Below are 22,599 nucleotides of genomic sequence, written 5' to 3'. Positions count from 1 at the left end.
ATTAATAGATGGTGGGGGTGAAGTACAAGCTCTTCATAAATGACTCGCGCCAGATAAGGACTTCTATCTTAAACTACCCCTAATTAACACAATCCCTCTTATGGAAAGTCCTCATAGGAAGTCATCTTTATGGCTAGCAGGACAAAAGGCTTGCTGACAGAGAATTTTGGGAAATACAAAACCAGAATTCACTATTAGCTATTCACCTTCTGCACTGATTAAAAGGGTACACATGAGCAGTGATAAATTTAGGAACCGTATATGCTAAAAGTTACAAGCTAAATGCAGCATCAGTTCCTCAGCTGAATTTGTTTTGAATAAACTACTATTTAAAAGAAGCAAAGTTCTGTCTTTACTGAAGAGCCTGATTTGTTTTTTGTTTACATTTAAGCCCTCCATGAGGTTTTCCATTATAGTGCAGCTATGCCAATTAAGCATGCCTCAAACTGAAGCAAGTCAGCTAAGACTGATTTCCCACTTTCCCAACAAAACCAAGGAATCCATGCTACTTAGAAGGATATGGCTCAGAGTTTAAACTCAACATGAAAGAGTGAACCACCAGATGCAACATCACATCACCAATTTAATAAGATTATTCCCAAAGCAGAATCTGAAGGCATCCCCTCCTCTACATTATTATTCAATTTAATCCCATCCTTCTTCTTATATGTCGAGCATGGAGAACCTGTGGCCCTCCAAATGTTGTTGGACACCAGCTCCCATCATCCCCAGCCAACATGGTCAATAGTCAAGGATGATGGAAACTTTGCAGTACAACAACATCTGGAGGGCCACAGGTTCCCCATAGCTGGACTCTTCTCCTTTCCACCATTTTAGCCTCAAAAGAATTACAAGGTAGGTTGGGCTGAGAGATAGTGACTGATCCAAGATCACCCAAAGAGTTTCATGGCCAGTGTTCAAAACCAGCCAGGCGCCAGACATGTTTTGCTACTGGTGCAGGTTCAATAGCGACTATGTGGAGATTTCTCAGTGCCACGTTGGCAACCACAGTTTAAAAACTTCTGCCTTATTCCATAGTTAATACCATTTCCATTTCCACTGTGCGTGTTTTTCCTACTTGCATACTGGGACAAGGAATTGTTGTAAGAGCAAGCCACAGTCAAGCAACGTGGTAGAGATCATAGAATTGTAGCGTTGGAAGGGATCCTGAGGCTCATTTAGTCCCAAATTGCCTGGTGAATAGATATTCAATTTTGGAGACCACAACCTAGATTCCAGGAGCTATTTGGTGCTGACTAGCTTACCGTATATACCTGAGTTTCTAACACTGTATCATGGCCAAGGGAGAATTTGCACCTGGGTCTCTCTGGTCCTAGTCTGACACTCTATAAACCACTATTCCACACTGGCTTTCATTAGCCTTTAAGTTGAAACTCACCGCTCCCCCCCCGCCCCCCAATACCTTACTCCTGCCAGGGAGGTTTCCCCTCCTGCCACAAAAAACCATGGCAAGCCTAGTTTCTTTCTAACAGTGGAAAAATTCCACCACGCTCTGTGCCTGCCACTCCTAACATGGAGATCAGAAGGCAGCATCAATGTTCTAGGCTAAAGTCCAATAAGGAGAACGATTAACAAAACTGCATATAATCATAAACTGAAGAGGGCAAGAAGTGATGGCTTAGCACTGACAGCAAAGTCCATTGACCCTTTTCCATCACTGCCCTTAAGATCACCTCCAGCACAAACAGCATCTTATAGAGCTGGAGCACGTAATTAAGAATGCCACACAAAAATCCCTCCGACTGTGGCTACAGGACTCACTCCAGCGTTAACAAAGTGAAAGATATCTTCAAGCAACACTTCAGGGCTTTGGTCAGAAGTCCACAGGATGAGATAGGAGACGTTCAGACTTCTACATTGGATGTAGTGGGGGGGGGGGTGTAGCAGTCTTCCTGCTATCATTGTTAAAAACAAATGTGAATCCATACCCCACATGAAGGCCACTATGAGTGTTTATCAGAGGATGCACCAGCAACTCAAATAAGCACAAAATCTGCAGTAGTGATTAGTGTGTTGGACTAGGACAGGGGTCAGCAAACGTTTTCAGCAGGGGGTTGGTCCACTGTCCCTCAGACCACAAGGAGGGCCGGACTATATTTTTGGGGGGGAAATGGAACGAATTCCTATGCCCCACAAATTACCCAGAGATGAATTTTAAATAAAAGGACACATTCTACTCATGTAAAAACACGCTGATTCCCGGACCGTCCTCAGGCCAGATTTAGAAGCTGATTGGGCTGGATCCAGCCCCCGGGCCTTAGTTTGCCTACCCATGGACTAGGACTTGAGAAACCCGGGTTCAAACCCCTGCTCAGCCATGATGACCCTGGGCCAGTCACAGTCTCTTCAGCCTAATTTACCTCACAGGGTTGTTGGGAGGATAAAATGGTGAGGAAGAGGCTACCTTGAGCTCCTTTGAGGAAAGGTGGAACATAAATGCAATAAGCAAGTAAGTAAATCACATGCATTGCACTTAATATCTGGATGTTTTACTATTCAAGACAGCACCATTGCCCCTCCTCCCCTTTTTTGCATGCTTAATATCTTATTAAGAGTTCTGGAGAGTTTGAACCCTTACTCGCTGTTTTGCTACATTGTGGCTGATCTTAAAAATGGGGGACCTTTCACCCTCCACCAAGAAAGCTTACATCCAACAAACAGGAGATGCCAAGCAGCCTGTGTTCTTCTCTATCTCCTTGTTGCTGTTGATTAAACAGTGCAAATGTTTGAGCAAATTTACTACCTTAGTTTAGCCCTTTAGCAGCAGACCTCGAAAGCATCTTATGACCCCACCTGGGAATCAACAGAGACAGCTTTTATAAGGAAAGCAGGATAACAGATTAGCTCATCAAAGGCACAGTACAGGAAGGGAACATTTTAGGTAAATGTAGTTCTCACAGGGTTATTTAGCAGAAATTCATTAACAAGATTCAAGGTTATTAAAGGTCACAGCTTGAAAGGAGATTTCCTTCCTCTATTCAGAGGCATGCTAATGGGGAGTGTTCCAGATCTTGCACTAATCCATTACTCTATTAACAAAGAGCATTCTCACAACTGTCAACAGGGGTGTCACCACTTCCGCAGAACTATTCTCAGAGGCCTGCTCCCAATATATCAATGGGAGGATCTAAAAAAACAACGGGTGCTCTAGTATCTATTATTTTACCATCACCACCCAGGCTGCTTTAAGAAAGTCTGGTTAAAGGAGAGTTGAGGTTTAATGAGCTCGTTCGGAGCACCACTCTCTCTCTGCCCCACTATTAAGTAAATATTTTGTCTTTCAAAAATAGAGCCTTGAATTTCAATATTCAGCTGACACAGCTACTCAAGGAAATGTCATTTGAGGAAGTCTCTGAGCAACCACAGGCCATTCTCCTCAACAGCAGCCTGGGCAAGAACTTTTCCTTTGACAATCTTCTATTCTAAGCCCCATGAATTAAGAGCACAATGCAGCCTTTGCAGAGCCTCACCAAAGGCTCTAGTTTTAGCTTTTTAATATGAAAAGAGAGCAGAAATCAAGGCAATGCACAGTTCTCAAATATTCCCTCTCTCTCTCTCTGCTTTCCTATGTGAAAGTAGCCCATGTCTCAAGGCAGCCTTAATATAGAGAACAGTCAGCAGCTCACAATTCATCGCTATAACTGTGAAATCTTTAACAAGTTACACTCCTGCCCTCCATCCATAAAAATATTTAGACTGAGCAGTGATCGTAAAATCCCTCCAGGTGATAAAAATCAAGCTTCTTCAATTTAGTTAAGTACAAATGTTCACAGGATAGCATATTCAAACAGCAGTCATTCTTCACAGATAGTTTGACTATACAAAGAGGACTCAAGGGCCCTGTGTTGCAAAGGAAGATGAATGCTATTCACTGGGGCACTGTACACAACCCCAGTGCTGGGCAACACACGCTGACAGCCAGTCTATATTCTGAGCTCCGCATGCATTTCTGAGCAAACGGCAGTTCTGCTCTAACTATAGGTGATACCCAATTATTAGTCATGCTAAGGGCAGATCCATTAACTTAAGTCCATTGGTTTCAATGGGTCCACCCAGAGAATGACTAATGTTGGGTATCACCCATCTGCCACCCATCACAGATAACTGATCCCAGGGTGATTCACCATTATTAAAAATACAAACCATTATTTGGTGCTATGTGGTCAAACCCCATGTTTGGGCACTCCAATTTCCCCACCACTTATACAGTTGTACCTTGGAAGTCAAACCGAATCCGTTCTGGAAGTATGTTCGACTTCCAAAGCATTCGAAAACCAAAGCGTGGCTTCTGATTGGCTGCAGGGAGCTCCTGCAGCCAATCAGAAGCTGTGGAAGCCCGGTCAGATGTTTGGCTTCCAAAAATAGTTTGCAAACCGTCACCTCCAAGTCAGAGACGTTTGGGAGCCAAAACGTTCAGGAATTAAGCTGTTCGACTTCCAAGGTATGACTGTGTTATATTTGTGAACTATCTACACCATGGAGAATTGCTTATGGAAATGTACTCCCATGAAAAACAAAGTTGATGATATGTTGCAATTGCCCCCTTGACATAATTCAGTGAATTATCTCTAGCTACTCCACACAGCTAGAGACGCGGGTGGCGCTGTGGTCTAAACCACTGAGCCACTTGGGTTTGCCGATCAGAAGGTCGGTGGTTCGAATCCCCGCGACGAGGTGAGCTCCTGTTGCTCGGTCCCTGCTCCTGCCAACCTAGCAGTTCGAAAGCACGTCAAAGTGCAAGTAGATAAATAGGTACCGCTCCGGCGGGAAGGTAAACGGCGTTTCCATGCGCTGCTCTGGTTCACAAGCGTGCCCAGTGTGGCCAGGGATGGGAGCTGTGATTCAGCAGAATCTGGAGGGCCAGAGGTTCTCCAACCTGCCTCACAGACTAGGCTCCAGCTATTTGCACTCCAACCACTGGTTAAAACATGAGTAGGCAAACTAAGGCCCGGAGGCCAGATTCGGCCCAATCACCTTCTAAATCCAGCCCACAGACAGTCCAGGAATCAGCGTGTTTTTACATGAATAGAATGTGTGCTTTTATTTAAAAATGCATCTCTGGGTTATTTGTGGGGCATAGGAATTCGTTTTTTTCTTTCCCCCCAAAAAATATAGTCCAGCCCCCCTTGTGGTCTGAGGGACAGTGGACCGGCCCCCTTCTGAAAAAGTTTGCTGATCCCTGGGTTAAAATGTAACTTCATGCAGCTTGTGAGCTATAATCAAAACACAGAAGAATACACATATTTACAGAATGTATTTACCCCCAACTAGCATAGCAGTTGCATAAACATGTGGTGCTCTTACAAGTGTGGCACTTTTGAGATGTAATCTGAACACTTGGGAGTTGGGAGTCAAACAAGCAGCTTAATATCCTCAAGGAGTGTGTGGATGACTCAAGTCAGTCACTTGTATCTGTTTTAATGACAGACAGCTTTCCACCAAGCACTTGAGAAAGTCTTGCTGCACCATGGATGCCTTTGTGTATCCTCCCTCTATGGCAGGTGTGAGGAACCTTTGTCCCTCCAGCTACTCTTGAACTACAACTCCCATCGTCCCTGGCTATGCTTGCTGTGGCTGATGGGAGTTGTAGTTCACCAACATCTGGAGGGACAAAGGTTCCCCACATCTGCTCTATGGTGCTGCCATGGCAGGGCTGGCCCCGTGTTCCAGGAAGGAATGTCAGGATAACCATGTCAGGGCATGCTCCAGAAGTATTGTAGGCCGGGGATGGGACACCATTTCCCATCATCCCCAGTCAGCATAGCCAAATGGCCAGAAATGATGGGAGTTGTAGTCCAGCAATATTTGGAAGACCACCAGTTAGTTGCCCCTGCTTTTAGGCCATACTTGGGTGAAGCCTTGAAGTGGTTTGCACTTCCCACATTTTCTAAAATTGAGGGCACGATAATTCCACATGTTCCTTGGCAACTGACCCTTCTGTTTCACAGTAGTTAGTTGTTCCTGTAAATCAAATCCAACTGATACAGCCAGTGAAGTTGAACGGCAGATTAAAAAGAGTACTACTTTACACAGTTAAACCATGGAATTTGTTCCTGCAGGAGACAGCCAGGGCTGCCAAGCTGGATGGCTTTAAAAGGTTAGCAAACTTTTTCAGCAGGGGGCCGGTCCACTATCCCTCAGACCTTGTGGGGGGCCAGACTATATTTGAGGGGGGGATGATGATGAACGAATTCCTATGCCCCGCAAATAACCCAGAGATGCATTTTAAATAAAAGGACACATTCTACTCAGGTAAAAACACGCTGATTCCCGGACCATCCGTGGGCCGGATTTAGAAGGCTCCTGGGCCGGCTCTGGCTCCGGCTCCTGGGCCTTAGTTTGCCTACCCATAGTTTAGACAAATGTATGCAGGACACAGCTATCGAAGGCTACAAGCCACAACAGCTATGCTACTCCTCCTGCCAGAGGCTGTAGGCCTACGAAAAGCTGTTGCTGGGAATTAAAGGGTATGTACTTCTATAAACTGAATAAATAAAAATAATGTGTTTGTGGGAAGGGGGCAGTATTGTTTCGTTGTTGTTTTTTCTTTTAACTATTTGCTTGTGTTTTTACCTTGATTTTATTATGTGAACCGCCTTGAGGTCTTGTGATGAAGGGAGGTATACAAGTTTAATAAAATGAATAAAATAATAAACTAGGGGGGCAGAGCTCTTCTGTTTGGGTCCTCCTTGCACAGGGATCTGGTTAGCTAACGTATGAACAGGATGCTAGACTGGCGTCATCCAGCAGCCATCTTCTTATGGTATACAGTAGTAATATGTGCCTTGCCAGTGCGTGCCATTGCTCCAGAGGCCTGGCATCTTGCCAGCCTACCCGCTTCCAGAACCCTGAAGGTATAATCCCGGAGTTCAAGGCAAGAAGGTGTCAATGCACCAGCTCCCCACCACAGCAATAAACCTTTCAGTAAGCAGATTGAGAATTTCCCCCAAGACTCTGATTCCTGCAATTAGTGTCAACCTCCCATGCAATGCAAATATTACTTTTTTATGTGCCAGGGCTCAACCACAGAAACTGCTTTCGACACAAGGGCTGAAACCTGGAATATGTATAAGGGAGTTACCATTGACCTAACTGCAGTCTAATTGTTGATTTCATTACCGATTCTCAGCCAACTACTCCAACATTTAAATGCTGCTGCTGTAACATCCTTAATAGTGGCTACCATTTTATTTTGCAGGCTTGGCACTCAATGCAAGGCAGGAAGTGAATTAAATAAAAATAAGCACTTTAGAACATTTGCAGAGCTCCTCTCCCAAATGCAGCTTGTCTCCACACACTTATTTAATATACTATACGCTGAAATCCAATATGGCTGCTCCATTCATGGAACGGTTCTTGATCCAGTAGAGAACTTCTATAATGTAATAAAAGGCGGTCGGGGTGTGTGATTTTGGCTGAATCTCCTTCCACCTGCACCTGTCTCCCCACAATGTCACCTTCCTCAATGTTCGGGTGGGGGGGGGGTTGTCTCCCAACCCTCTGAAATATATTTGCCTAGGCCTGCCATGGAAATGAAGAATCAGCCAAAATCACATCACCCTTTTCTTACATGTGCCATTCGGTAAGTGGAGCAGCAGCACTGGATTTCACCTATTTTCATTTTTGTTAACCCACTGCTACACCACAGGGTCTCCCATCCAGGTTTTACTTCATTAAAAACACATTTGTTCAAAAGTTACACTTCAGCTTTGTCCACTGCCATAATACCTCAGATCGATCACTCCAATCCTCAATCCTTCATCACTATCTTGTTGGGTTCCTATTAAAGGGTATCTGGTAAGCCAACTACTGATCTGGTTTACAAGTAGTTAGGTCCACACCTGCTTAGCTGATCAAACCATTTCCTGGGCCTGGTTCCCCACACACTTGCAGAGCAGGCTTCCCCTAAGGCACAAGGCAAAACATCTGCACTGGTCCAGCTGAATACCCCAATAGAAGTGGAAGAGATCAAAGAGGTGATAAAAGAATTGAAGAGAGGCAAAGCCCGGGGTCCAGACGGATTTACTTCAGGTTATTATAAAGAAATGAGAAATGTCTTGTTATTTCCATTGAAAGAAGTTATGAATAACATCTTAAAAGTAAGAGAAATCCCAGAAACGTGGAAGGAAGCATTTATTACTTTGATTCCGAAACAAGATGCTGATTTGACACAAGTTAAAAACTACAGGCCTATCTCTTTATTGAACACGGACTACAAAATATTTGCAGGAATTTTGGCGAAGAGATTGAAAAAGATTTTTGACAAATATTATCCACAAAGATCAAGCAGGGTTCTTGCCAGGCAGACAAATGAAAGATAATGTAAGGAACATAATTAATATTTTAGAATATTTGACTGCCAAAAATGAGAAACAAGCGATACTGATGTTTGTGGACACTGAAAAAGCCTTTGATAATATTACATGGGATTTTATGCTGAAAAATTTAGAGTATATGGAAGTGGGAAAAGACTTTTTCAATGGAATCAAGGCAATATATACAGAACAGAAAGCTAAACTGATAGTTAATAATGTTGTTACAGAAGATATAAAAATATCTAAAGGAACAAGGCAGGGCTGTCCGCTCTCGCCATTGTTATTTATAATGGTCCTGGAGGTTCTGTTAAACACGATTAGACAAAACAAATTAATTAAAGGGGTGACAGTAGGTCGGAATGAATATAAAGTAAAGCCTTTGCCGATGATCTGGTTATAACGATGGAAGAACCAGGGGAGAGTGTCAAAAAAGTGTTGGAAGAGATCGAACAATTTGGGAAAGTGGCCGGTTTTAGGCTGAATAAGAAAAAAACTAAAATAATGGTGAAAAATATGGAGTATAATAAGATAGAAACAATGCAACAACAGACAGAGATAGAGGTGGTAAAGAAAGTAAAATATTTAGGAATTTGGTTAACTCCTAAAAACATTGACCTGTTCCAAAATAACTACGTTCAGATGTGGAAAGGAATTAAGAATGACCTGGAGGTGTGGGGTAGAATGAAACTGTCCTTTTGGGGCAGAATATCTACGATAAAGATGAATGTGCTCCCAAGGATGCTATTTTTATTCCAGACTATCCCTGTTATTAAAGGGGTAGGGATTTTCAAAGATTGGCAAAGAGTGATTTCAAGGTATATCTGGCAGGGCAAGAAGCCAAGAATAAAATATAAATTATTAACAGATGTGAAGGAAAGGGGAGGCTTCGCCCTGCCAGATATGAAATTATATTACGAAGCAGCTTGTCTTTGCTGGTTAAAGGAATGGATCAAATTAGAAAATACGGAATTATTGGACTTAGAAGGTTTTGATAACAGATTTGGGTGGCACGCTTACCTATGGTGTGACAAAAAGAAAGTTCATAAAGGATTTGGGAACCACATTTTCAGGAGTTCAGTAATAGAAGTATGGGACAGGTACAAAAACCTTCTGGAGCCAAGAGTTCCACATTGGTTATCTCCGTTAGAGGTTATAAGTGTTAAGAAAATCAACATGAGAGGGAAATGGGCCACATACGGAGATTTAATAACTAAAGAAGGAGGAAAATGGACACTAAAACCATATGAGTTTGTAAAAGATTATGTGTATGACTGGTTGCATTATTTCCAAGTAAATGAAATGCTTAAAAAAGATATAAAGGAAAGTGGATATGCAGAAAAAGATTCAAAGTTCCAAACAGAGATAATAAATAATGAATATAAAACTCTGTCAAAAATGTATAAGATACTGTTAGAATGGTTTACAAAAGATGAAGAGGTGAAATCAGTAATGATACAGTGGGCCAAAGATTTTGGATATAACATTCAATTCGAAGATTGGGAAAAACTTTGGAAGGAAAATTTAAAATTTACTGCATGCATGGGGTTGAAGGAAAATGTAATGAAAATATTTTATAGATGGTATATCACACCGGCAAAATTGGCAAAAATGTATAAAACATGTAATAAGTGCTGGAAATGTAAAGAAAAGGAGGGAACATTCTACCATATGTGGTGGGAGTGTAAAAAAGTAAAGAGTTTCTGGGAAGCAATATATAATGAATTGAAAAAGATGTTAAAATATACTTTTGTTAAGAAACCAGAAGCTTTTCTTTTAGGGATTACAGGAAAAGGCATAAGAAGAAAAGACTGTAGACTTTTCCAGTATGCAGTTACGGCAGCAAGAATTTTAATGGCCCAAAAATGGAAACAAGAGGAAATACCGACGATTCAAGAATGGAGAATGAAACTGACTGACTATTCGGAACTGGACAAACTGACTGGGAAAATAAGATATGCCCGAAACCAAAAGTTCATCGAGGATTGGGGAAAATTTGTAGAATATCTGAAAAATATATGTGAGGTGCAAACAACGCTAGTGGTATTCCAAGAAGCACTGTAAAAATTTTAAGAGGTATTGTTGAAAGAAAATAGAAAAAAGGAGGGATGATAAATGGCAATGCAATTAAAGAAATGCGTATTGAAGGGTAAAAATGGATGATTACCAGAGAAGCTGAAGGAAGACCAAAATTTGTACTTTGTTAAAATCAGTTAAAATTTGGATAAAATTGTATGATTGTATTGAAAACTAATAAAAAAAATTATTTAAAAAAATCTGCACTGGTCCGACATAGCAAAGCCCCTCTCTTTTTGGAGAAGTTAAGGACTGACTGAAAAACCACGTGTGGTGAAATAAAAATCAACACCCCCAACTGCGCCACAGATTTCTATGCAGCTATATATTCAACAAGTCCAAAGATAGACAAATTTCAGGCTATGTATTCATGGTAGGCAGCTTTCATAATCTTCTGTTTTTGACTAGTATCCTGGAGTTCCAGGTGCAAAATGGAGGAGGGGGGATACAGAATTAAGAACCGGGTACATTTGAGGACATTTCTCAGCCCAGGAATTGGTTTTTCAGTACCATAACAAGAGTTCACAGTCCTGTCACACAAAAATCCACTCCTCGTTTTCCCTCCCCCACTTCAAACTCTCCTCAAGTCAGCAGCCTAAATTAAGGGTGGGGGAAGAGAGGGTGAGAAAGCCTTTTAGTTGTTGCTCCAGTTAAAACCACAGGGAGTCAAAAACACTTGCTAATCTACCACTGGCTCCCAGAACTACCTTCTGACCACTTCTGATAACAGTGGGCAAGTTTGGAGAAATAACTATTTCAGATGTCCTAGGGATAGAAATGTTTCTCCACCAACATCATACAAAAGCTTCTTAAAATCACTCCAAAGCAAATAAATACCCCCCCCCGCTGTTCCAGTTCTTATATATTCAGTTCCAGTTCTTAACAGCCTTTTCTCTTCTCATTCTACTGTTGATCCTTTGCCAAGTCTGATATAAAAATGCTTAACAGCACCATCCTATGTTCAATGGAGTTTGCTTCCCAGTTAAGTGTGCTCAGCAGTGCAAATTTTGTATCTTTATTTCTACTATCAAATAAGGTGGTTTAGTATTATTATGACTATTTCCATTTTACACACACACTAAACTGAAGGCAACAGGTAATAGCAACTTCCTCAAGGCTGCACAGAGGCCCCACAGGAGAAGCACATCTAGGCTCCTCCTCCCAGATCCAAGGCAACCTTTTAAGCCACTGGACCATTTTGACTCTGGTTTGAGCCTGCCCTGTGGACAAAGGGCCGCTGCAGAGCAGCTTTGAGCTACAATCATTAGGACCTAGCTCATTTATGTTAGTAGATCATACTCCAGTGAAAATATAGGTAGCTTTTGTAATATTTTATAAATGGTGAGAAGAAAATTTCCAATATCCAATAAGTGAAAACAGGAGGAACTGATGAATGCTAGTTTCTCCATACCAACTAGCACTCGATTAATTATACAATTAAATATTCACTGATCAGGCCTTCAAGGTAAGATGTTATTGGCTTAGCCTGTAATCTGAAGCCCAGATATTTGGGAGGAAGCCCCAATGAATTCAATAGGACTTAATTCTGAGTAGGCGTCTTTAAGATTGCACCACTAGTTTTCAGCAATTTTGTTATGGCTGTGCAGGACTAACTAAAATGTACTCGCTAACTAAATTTCAGGGGTGTTTCAAGTGTTGAATTTTGTGTTTTGTATTGTTGTTCAGTGTGCTGCGCTTCCTGCAATGTGAGATTATCTTTACAAAAGGAAAAGGGATTAAAAAGATTACATGCATAAATAGTTATCCCATCTTATCCTAAAAGGTTCAGAATGGGTGCAGCAAGTATGGTTCCTTTATTTAGTAATATTTTTCAACAGGCATTAGATTCCCTCATTTGAGTTACTGGGGGAAAGCGTGAGAAAAAGCAGCAGAGAGATAAAGGCCACAATCCTATATTCACTTGTTAGGGAGTAAGCCCAGATGAATACAGTGGTGCTTACTACCAAGTAGGTAAGTACAGAATTGTGCTTTAAGCCACAAGCAAAAGAATGCATATAGCAATATCAAAATTATTCTAAAATAATATTCCCCTAACTAATGCCCCCTAGGTGTATTTGATGGACTGCAATTCCCATCATCCCTGACCAATGGCCATGGCTTCTGGGTCTGATGGGGGAGGGGTAGTCAAAAAACCTGAAGGCACCAGATTGTGGAAGCCTGCTCAAAGAGTGATTTACAAAAAGAAAAAAAGAAGAAAAGGTTTCATCTGAAGCAAAGTTTGTCGTCTGCAGTGAACCTCTGCTTGTATGGAGGAAATGACAGTTTTGCTGCGCTACCATAAGAAAAACCACAGTTCAGGTTTATACCAGAAAACGAATTTGAACAAGTCGAAGAGTACCAGAAAATACTGGGAAGGTTCTTTCTGCTTCACTGATCTAACGCTAGAACAGAACGAGAAGAAATCTACCACCCCCCACCCCACCCCCAAAAGAAAGTCTGGCACTGCTTTTTAAAGGAACACCTTGAACTTGCTCAATTACACTAAATTACAGGAGTGCCCAGTTTCCTGCCCACTGGATACCACCAGAATATTATTGACTAGAGTCCCTTGCAGAAGACTTATTTTTCTGCCTCTGGCAGAGGACATACTGCAAGGCCTCTAATATTTGGAGGGGTGGGTTGTTGTTGTTTTTTTTTTTTTAAACCCATCTCTCTGTTTAGCTCTCAATAATTCTCTGCAAGCCAAGACTCAGCGGCATTCCGGACTCATGTGGGTGCCAGCAGGGCTGGCATTCAGATCACACACAGCGGAAGCGACCCAGCTTTCAAGAGGTCACATTTCATAATGAGAGAGGGAGGAGGAAGGGAGAGGGAGAAAGCAGAGCCGAGTTATTCATCAGCACCCAAAGAAAAGTTAGCTGAATCACACCAAAGAAATCTTCGGGAGATGGGAAGGAAATACTGTAGTCTGGTGTTTCAGACTATTTATCCATCAGGAAATACATAATATAAATACGCAAAGAAGCCAGTAACTGCATCTATACAAGGAGTTACAGCCAGGCTGCAATCCTAACCGCTTTCCTGAGAGTAAGCCCCCTGAATGGAACTTGTGAGTAGGCACAGTTAGGATTGGAGCCCCAGTTTCCCTATGTTTAAGAGACTGTTCCCCCCCCCGCCCCGAATCCATCCCAGGTCGTTGTATGCGTTAGGGTCGCCACCACCCACCCAGCCACGGCAGCGAGAAAGCCTGTAAGAGCGAAGCGACAGGCAGAAATTCAGCTGGTGCTGCGCGGTTCCGCCGACCGCGAAGGCGGGAAAAGCCTCGGGCGTTGCGAGAGGAGCACCCATTCAAACTTTCTTGCCGGTGCATTAACGGAGAGACCCTCACCGGTTGAACTTCTGCCTGCCACTCCGTTGTTTAAAAGGCGATTATCTTCCCTGACACAGCCTCTCTGCTTTTAAAGCTATCCCCCCGCGTCTCCTCCTGCTTCTCCCAGCCTCCTTCCTCCGCTTCCCTTCCCACCCCCCTTGGGCTTTCCTCAGCCCCTCTTTCCCGGGAGTGACCTAGATTCTCACCCGCTGGGCAGCGTGGTTCGCCTCCCCCTCCTTCTTCTCCTCCTCCCCGTACGCTTTCTTCTTCTTATCTTCCTCCACCACGTCCGGCTCCCGCTGCGCAGCCTCCCGCGGCTCCTGGCCGCCGCTCTTCGCCTCCTCCAACTTCTCGTCGGGAAGCCCGCGGACCAGGTCTTCGGTGCACTCGAGGCCCAGCTTCTGCAGCCGCTCGTCCGTCGCGGAGTCCACCACCAGCAGACGCACGGAGCCCGGCGAGCCTCGGATGCGGTTCACCACCTGCTGGTGGCTCTCCTTCTCCACGTTGTCGCCGTTCACCTCCACCAAGCGGTCCCCGGCCCGCAGCCCGGACTTCTCGGCCGGGGAATCGGGCTCCACCAGCCGGATGAACTGGCCCACTTTGCCTTTCTCCCCGTGCAGGTGGAAGCCATAGCCGTTCGGCCCCTTCTCCGGGCAGCACAGCCGGGGCAGAAGCTCGCTCCCTCCCCCGTTATCCATCATGCTCTCCGTCCCTTAAGACTGCTCGGACGCCCCGGGAAGAAACTCGACGGCAGGCGAGTTGTGCAGAGTTGTCTGCAAAGTGCGATAATAGTCCCGGGCAGCAGATCCCTAAAGGACGGCCTGGGGAACTTCGGAGCAGCAGCAGGTGTTCCCCGGGGCGGGCCCGGAACGCTCTGCGGGCAATAGGATGCTGATTGCGAGTGTAACAAATAGGCGCCGCTCCGCCAATCGCAGCTTTACTCGGGATCTGAGCGTTCCAGAACCTGTCATTGAGATTTTACCAAGGGGGCGGGCGCAGCTCCCAGAAGGGTCTATTTTGGACCAATGAGATTCGGGGGAAAGGAGGAGCGAATACGCCCTGGGAACGCCCCTCGAAGGCAAAGATAGGATCGGAAAGCTGGAATATGCAAATAGCAAAAAGAGGCAGCTCCGCCCCTTCTTTAGTTGTCTTGAGCGCGCAAAAATAAAATAAAATGGTTTTTTCCTCTCCCTCCTCTCGCCCAGGAAGGCGGAATGTTATGAAGTTGCAAAAAAACGAGACTTCTGTAGGGATTGGGCGCTTCCTTCCATTGGGCCTGAATTATATTAAAAGAACAAGGCTGGAGCGATGAGCAATCAAAACTTCATCTTGGCGTGTGTGTTTTCACTATAGACTTGTAGGAGAAGAGACGGAGGTTCCTGGAAGGGAAACACACACACATCAAGGAAGTAAATTCATAGACTCTGCCCCCTGAGTATGCACCTACTCAGTTTTTAAAAAGTAATTGTGACCCTCACGGTCCACTTGCATTTGGATTATAGCTTCGTGTAATCTGCTCAGTCGCCAATTAGCTGAGTGGCTTTAGCAAGCCGGTAGAAGCATTCCCCGCCCGCTTTTCAGCGCAGGACGCGAGAGAGAGAGGGAGGAGCCCAGTCGCTCCAAAATCTGTAATAATTAGGCATGCATTAGGTTGTTTCGCATGTTATATCGGTTAAACCAGGGACTGCCTCCGAGTTAGGTCACATTGACACAATATGCTTAAAGCACTCATACCTTTTAACGGCTATGGCTTCCCCCCAAATAATACTGAGAACTGTAGCTCGTTAAAACAAAAAAATTTAAAAAATCCTTCCAGTAGCACCTTAGAGACCAACTCAGATACACAATGTATCTGAAGAAGTGTGCATGCACACGAAAGCTCCTACCAATAACAAACTTGGTCTCTAAGGTGCTACTGGAAGGAATTTTATTTTATTTTATTTCGACTACGGCAGACCAATAGGCTACCTATCTTTAATTGTAGCTTTTTAAGTTTTTTTGGAAACTGTAGCACAGTGAGGGGTTTCCTAACAACTCTCATCACCCTTAACAAACTATAGTTCCCAGGAACGCCATGACAGTTAAAGTGGAATAATAGTGAAGGCATGGTGTGGCTGGCAATCCCTAATGGGCCAACATGTCTTTGCAAACACAGACTTGTACCTTTGTTGGATTCTTAAACAGCTAAGGCAGGGAGGGGAAATCCCCCCCCCCAAGTTGCTGGACTCCTGTTCCTATCAGCCCCATCAGTATGGCCAATGATGAGGGATGATGGGAGTCGTAGTCCAACATCTTTCAGGGCACAGGTTTCTAGTTCCTGGTTTAATATGTGAAGAAGGGAGAACCCATCATGCAGACTAGGAGGGCGCAGGGAAAGGGGAAAGGCGCAGGCTGCTCTCCAAGCAGACTGCAGTTTCTCCAGCTGATCATCAGCACTGGAAGTTTCGTTCAAAGGGACGTGGAAGTACTAGCATAAGAGTTTGGCACTGTTGTTGCTGTGCCATCAGTGCTGATCCTACACGGTCATTGTGGAGTGGCAGCAACCATGCCTCTGCTGCATAGTCCCTCTGTGACATGGTTTGTGGGTGTCAGAACCAGGGCAGTTGGTTCCTGCCTACACGTAGCCCTGAGCTCCTTTGCCTTCAGCCCACTTACAGCATGGTCCCAGGGTTTCTCCAGATGACCTGTTTACTGAGCACACATCCTTATTTGCTTGCACAAAGCTTATGCAGAGGTTAGACTATCTCCAGTCTATGGTGAGCATCTGTGTAATCTCTTTGTGGAGAGGTTCTACAACAATGAGCACTCAACCTGATTTAATTCTGATCTGCTTGCATTTACGTATAAGTCTTACTAATATTTGTTTGATCACCCCACACTTTTCAGTGTATTTCCCTCTCACTTCCCTAACCATAAAAAGTCAGTTGTTGTTGTTGTTGTTTTAAAAAAAGGTAGAAGTGTTTCACCAGGATCACATAGTGCTTTAACCCACTATAATTGCACAAACCTAAATTTCTTGTGTGGGCTTGAATCCGTCACACAAAATACAAGCAAGTCTGGAGGCTCTATGAAACGGGCCTTAGTTTCTCCCACATTGCATTTGTGCAGCAAGCATATGACACTCCCTTTTGGGGCTCAGAGCAACACATTTGATGCAAAAGGTTTGTGCAGATTTTGGATGTAACTGGTATAAATAAAAGCACTGAGCATTTGGTGTTATGTCTGTGGGAGGAATTCAACACAGCACTAAGCAGATCTCTCCATCAGGACAAGCATGGTCTGCCCACTCCTCCTGCCCCCACGTGCTGTTCCAGGGGCTCTCCAAACCCTCCCCCTGCAGCGGGAGGACGAGGGAAAAGCCCTGCTGAGCTAGACATGCTTCCTCAGGCCGACACTGGCTGGCGGACCTAGTTAGCTGGATCCGGCCCTGTATGTTTTCATTTCCCTTTAAGGGAGAAGCAGGAAACATTCACAGAAATTTTGCATAGAGGCAGCAGATTTTCCTTGAGAATCTTTTGTTTGTTTACTTTGCATACTTGCCAGGAGCTTGTATATATCTTGTTATTTTGTTGACCGTGTGCGTGCTTGTTTCCAGGCTGTAAGAAAAAGAATTTACAATAGCTGCCACACATTGCAGTATAAAGCTGACTAAGCAGCAAACAAAAGGCATGTGTGTGTGTACAGCAAGGGAAAGAGAAAGAGAGGCACAAAGAAAGAGAGACCGAACAATTATATATAACAATTTGTGGCTGGAGTCCAAAGACCCTGTTGGATTTAAGCAGGGAAGCATAATAACAGTCCTTAAGGCTGCATTCCTAGCTGCAGCAGCCTAAGTCCCATTGAACTTGGTAGACACGCACAAGACTGCATTGTAACTTTGTTTTAAAAGTTCAGAAGAATGCCATAGGATTTGGTGGGTGAGGCCAAGCTAGGTCTTATGAACCCAGGGCTGCAGAATTTCCTTGATTAAGGCTAATCTGCTGGTGGGGAACCTTTTTCAGCCACAGATCCGCATTCCCTTCTGGGCTGCTTTCCAGCTTCCACATGCCAGAGGCAAAAGCGACCAATTGGACTGTTCCTTTTCTTCAGTAGGCTAGTTTCTACACACTCACACCTGTCTACCCTCCACCCAGACAGACAGGAGGCGTCATCACAGCCACAAGGACAGATTGCCACCAGGAAAAAGCACCCAATGAGGCTAAAAAAGCATGGACAGTGAGGGGCCAAGGGCCACATAAAGAGGCCTGGAGGGCCTGAGGTTATTCATCCTGGGACTAATTAGCTGCTTAGACAAGTGGGTCAGAATGGTGTCCCTGATTAAATGGACCACCAACTGAAGAAAGCTAAATAGTTTTTAATGTAAGTACTTTCAAAAATCGTAGCTGGGAACTCCTAGGGGACAAGGTCCCTCAAGCCCCACCCCATAAAAGGCCAGGTCCCCCCCCCAGTTGATGGGCATTGCCATCCAAATGGTGTGTGTGTGTCTTATGATCGATTATGAAGGCTAGGGCTTATCCCCCCCAAATATAATATTTTATTCAGGTTGGCACCCTTGCATTGCCCCTAGAGGTGGGGATGTCTTTGCTACAATTAGGCCTTATGCAGCAGAAGTGTGCATTATCAAAAAAACAAAAGAAGTAGGCCTGTTTCTCCAGAATCATCATTTTATTTGAATGCCAATTAATCAATTTAAAATGCTACTAATGTAGTTGATCGACCAACTGTGGTGACAACTCAACAACTCTAACCCTCCTATAATGCTTGTGCAAAAGGAAGCTTTAAAAACAAAAGAATAAGAAGCTGGTAGCAGATGTACCTTTGCCATACATAAATCTCTGTACGCATGGCAAATGAAATGTGATTGCCATACATAAGGAATTGTGCATATCGCAAGAAATAAGACTTGAGCCTTCCAGTGGTTTGAAAATGCCCCCTTTGGTTTAAAAGGTCAGGGAAACTGGGTCACCCCCTACCCTTCTACCTGCTCTAGTTATTTCCTTCTACAGTATTTTAAGAGGAGCAACATCTGCTGGACATGGAGGAAATGTTGCAGCTGAATGTAAATGGAAACCATATAGAATTCAAAGGCAAGACTTGTTTGTGGAATTGAAGGGAGGTCTTTCCAATACAACCACGTAGTCCTTTCAACCACCAGGGTGGCTTTGCACATTACATTTTTGTGGTCGTATGCAAAGCATTTTATATGTACCATAAGACAGTTATGTAACAAATGTCTGTGACTGCAAAGACACAATTTCTTTTTCCTGAATTAAATTGGAAAGCACACTTCAGCAGCTGCTAACTTTTCAGCTGGCCACCAGAGCTGCCTCTTTAACCATCAGGCTGGTGCACATAATGTTTAGCTCCAATCTGAGAAATGATTTACCTCTTCATACACAACAACAGCAGACCTGGCCAGTTGGGGGATTTCTTGACAGGAGGCAATTCTAGTTATTTTTTATTTACTTATTTAAAAGTATTTCTTCATGGCTTAATATTCAACATCACTAACCAGTGTAGAAAGATACAAGAAAACTAGCAGAATGGTACCATAAAAACAGAGTTAAAATCAGAAATCTAGCTGCATCAGGGTCCAGTCTTAAGAGTCATTTAAAGCCTGGGCAAAGTGGTACATCTTTACAATCTGAAACTACTGATGGATGATGCTTCCTGCACAGCTGATTCCAGAATGTGGGCTAATGGCAGGAAATGCCTGCTTTTGGGTCACAATTCTGTGACAATTATGTCGGGTGCAATGCCATGAGTTAAGTTTCCCCAGATGATCAAAGTAGTGTTTATGCAGGTTTATGCAGGGGTAGTCCGTCCTTCTGGTAACCTGGTCCTTAGTTGTTTAAGGCTGTTATTATGTTAGTAACAAGACCATGAACACGGCTAGGAAACTACCTAATTGGTGGCCAGTGAAACACCTTCAGGTCAGGTCCTCCACTCAGCAGCTTGGCTGCTGCATTATTCACCTGCCTCAACTTCCAGACCTTTAAAACAGCTTTATGTTAACAGCTCACCTGGTAGAATTCCATGCAAGTGAGCTGGCTGGTGGTGGAGAGGATAGCTTGGCACTAATCAGGTATCATTCCAGCATCACATAAAGTGATGCTGGTGGCTGTTTCCAAGGTAATTTGCTGAATGCCTTCGCATCATCAGTGAGTAATCATATAGCTGGGCTCTCTAATTTAGGATTAAGGGGTATGAGATGTGACTTGAGCCTCAGGGTCTCTCTGTAGGAACTACTCCCAGGAGGCACATTCCAACAGGGCTATGCTGAAGGAAGGATAATATCTTTAATACCCCCCAGTGTACCAAAGTGGTGCTGAGTCAGAAACATGAACCATCCCTCTGAATGAACAAGAAGTCAGGTCCAGCGGTTGTAGCAAAGAGCTGCAGCAATCACCCAAAGCCTAGGCAACTCTCAGTGTGCTTTCTACTGTACAGTGGTACTTCAGTTTACAAATTTAATCTGTTCCGGAAGTCTGTTCTTAAACTGAAACCGTTCTTAAACCAAGGCGCGCTTTCCCTGATGAGGCCTCCTGCCGCCGGTGCCCTTCCACCGTTTGGATTCTGTTCTTAGACTGAGGTAAAGTTCTCAAACCGGGACACTATTTCCAGTTTTGCAAAGTTTGTAAACCAAATCGTTCTTAAACAGGACTGTTCCTAAACCGAGGTAGCACTGTACAGTAATGAGGAATGAAGTGTAACTTGGAACCTTAACTATCATCGGTGGGATGGGGGTTGCATTTGCTATAATTCTACCGTACCACCTGAATAGGGATCACTCAACAGCTCTTGGTAAGGTAAAGAAGGGTCAACATCTCAGCAGAGGAACAGAAACGCGTTTTCTAAGAGTCACAGCTTGTGTCTCCCTCAGTCCGGCAGCAACAGCAGCAATTCTGTTGGTGGGATGATAAAGGTATTTGGAGAATGCTGGAGTCTGCAATATGAGAACAGGAGGAGGAGGAGATTGTGGGTTTTAATTTAACAGATTATGTTTACTCCCCCCCCCCCCATCACCTTTGGACTATGAAACATTTCGTGAAACTCCTGAGGGCGCCTTGTGCCTCCAGCTTCTCCCACACCCACTGAGCATGGCAGCACAAATTCTAATAAGGCGTAGCGTCTCTCCCTTGCTGTTGCAGTTCTCTGTGTTATTATCACAGAGTTTGATGAGACATGCAGGCAGCTCGATTGCATATGTGTTTGCTGGGAAGCAAGTCTCATGGTGTCCAGCAGGACTTTCTCCTGTGAGCATAGAGTTGCAGTCATAAACTTCAGTCCTATCGCTCCTGCTAACAGCAGGCTCAGGTGGTGGAGTGCTGATAGTATTGTAGCCAAAACAGGACCACTGAGAAACAGGGGAGGGATGTACAGTGGTACCTTGGGTTACAGACGCTTCAGGTTACAGACTCCACTAACCCAGAAATAGTACCTCGGGTTAAGAACTTTGCTTCAGGATGAGAACAAAAATTGTGCAGTGGCGGCGCGGCGGCAGTGGGAGGCCCCATTAGCTAAAGTGGTGCTTCAGGTTGAGAACAGTTTCAGGTTAAGAACAGACCTCCAGAACAAATTAAGTTCTTAACCCGAGGTACCACTGTATTGAACCCTTGGGTTTTCATGAGTTTATATAATGTAAAAATAAAGAAAAGCAGGTCAGTGAGAACTGGGCATGCTCAGTTGCTGCAGAAAACCCAGAAACAGAACAGAATACAGTATTCTAGAACAGTCTGGTAGACTGAAAGCCTGAACCAGAGTACTATTATTACTAAGGATACAATGCAATATTTTACTTTCTGAATTCAGTGGGATAGTGCAATGTATTTGCAGAGTAAAGAAAATTGTTCCCTTGAAGGACCAGACACACACACTGACTCTCTCCAACATACTGATGTTTAATTCTGTTAACTTGCAACCAGAAATCCATAAATAGCAGCCAAGACAAAAAGTGTCACTATATGTCAAACCATGTGCTCAAGAGTAGGAAATTCTCTGTTTAGAAATGTTTTTGCAGCAGAGAAAGCGACACATACAGGCTGGGAGAGCTGGCATGGTGCCATAGTCAGCACTGGAGGTGTTGAACTTCAGAACTAAAGATGCCAAACTTTCTGGAACTCTGTGCAGAAGGAAGTAATAAGCAAAAACATATGAAATGCTTTGTTAAGGCTGTTTATTGCTAGCTAACATAATAAAGTGGCAAACTAGAGTAGTTTCAGTTGTTCACAAGAGGTTAATGTCCTGGTGCAATTCAGTGGAGGAAGTTTTTCTGTCAATAATGGTAAAATCAGAACCTAGAAAGAAGAAGTAAAACTACAGTACAGTCCTAAATGGAGAGTCAGCTTTTTATTGAGACCTTGGGTAAAATTTATTCACAGGCTCAGGCTGGTTTCCCACAGGTTGGCCACTGCAAGAACAGGATGCGGGAGTAGATGGGCCGTTGGTCTGATCCAGGAAGTTACTCATATTGTTCAGGGCTGTGGGGAAAGGTCAAAATGTTTGCCTATTCAGAATGAGGGCAAGAAGCACTGTCCGTACTCTGATTTTACTCTGAGGTGTCATTACATAGGTGCCCTGAACAATATTGTTATTGTGGAACAGCAGAATATACATTTATTCTTCATACATACATATATACATATACATATACATATACATATATGTACCTCGGGTTACATACGCTTCAGGTTACAGACTCCACTAACCCAGAAATAGTACCTCGGGTTAAGAACTTTGCTTCAGGATGAGAACAGAAATCGTGCTCCAGTGGCGCGGCGGCAGCGGGAGGCCCCATTCGCTAAAGTGGTGCTTCAGGTTAAGAACAGTTTCAGTTTAAGTACGGACCTCCGGAACGAA

At 43.9% G+C, this 22,599-nt stretch overlaps 1 protein-coding gene across 1 annotated transcript in view; it reads right to left on the bottom strand.

The window, feature by feature from the left end:
- The window catches only part of NHERF1 (NHERF family PDZ scaffold protein 1), a 61,722-nt gene extending 47,014 nt beyond the window's left edge, over positions 1 to 14,708 (bottom strand). The window contains exon 1 of the mRNA XM_053375820.1: positions 13,947 to 14,708. Within this exon, the coding sequence (XP_053231795.1) occupies positions 13,947 to 14,441 (495 nt within the window). The 5' untranslated portion in view covers positions 14,442 to 14,708. The remainder of the gene's footprint in view (positions 1 to 13,946) is intronic.
- Positions 14,709 to 22,599: the final 7,891 nt, after the last annotated feature.

Source organism: Podarcis raffonei, chromosome 2, assembly GCF_027172205.1.
Source record: "Podarcis raffonei isolate rPodRaf1 chromosome 2, rPodRaf1.pri, whole genome shotgun sequence".
Lineage (NCBI taxonomy): Eukaryota > Metazoa > Chordata > Lepidosauria > Squamata > Lacertidae > Podarcis > Podarcis raffonei.
The sequence above is the reverse complement of the archived record's forward strand: the minus strand, read 5'-3'. Positions and strand labels throughout refer to the sequence as shown.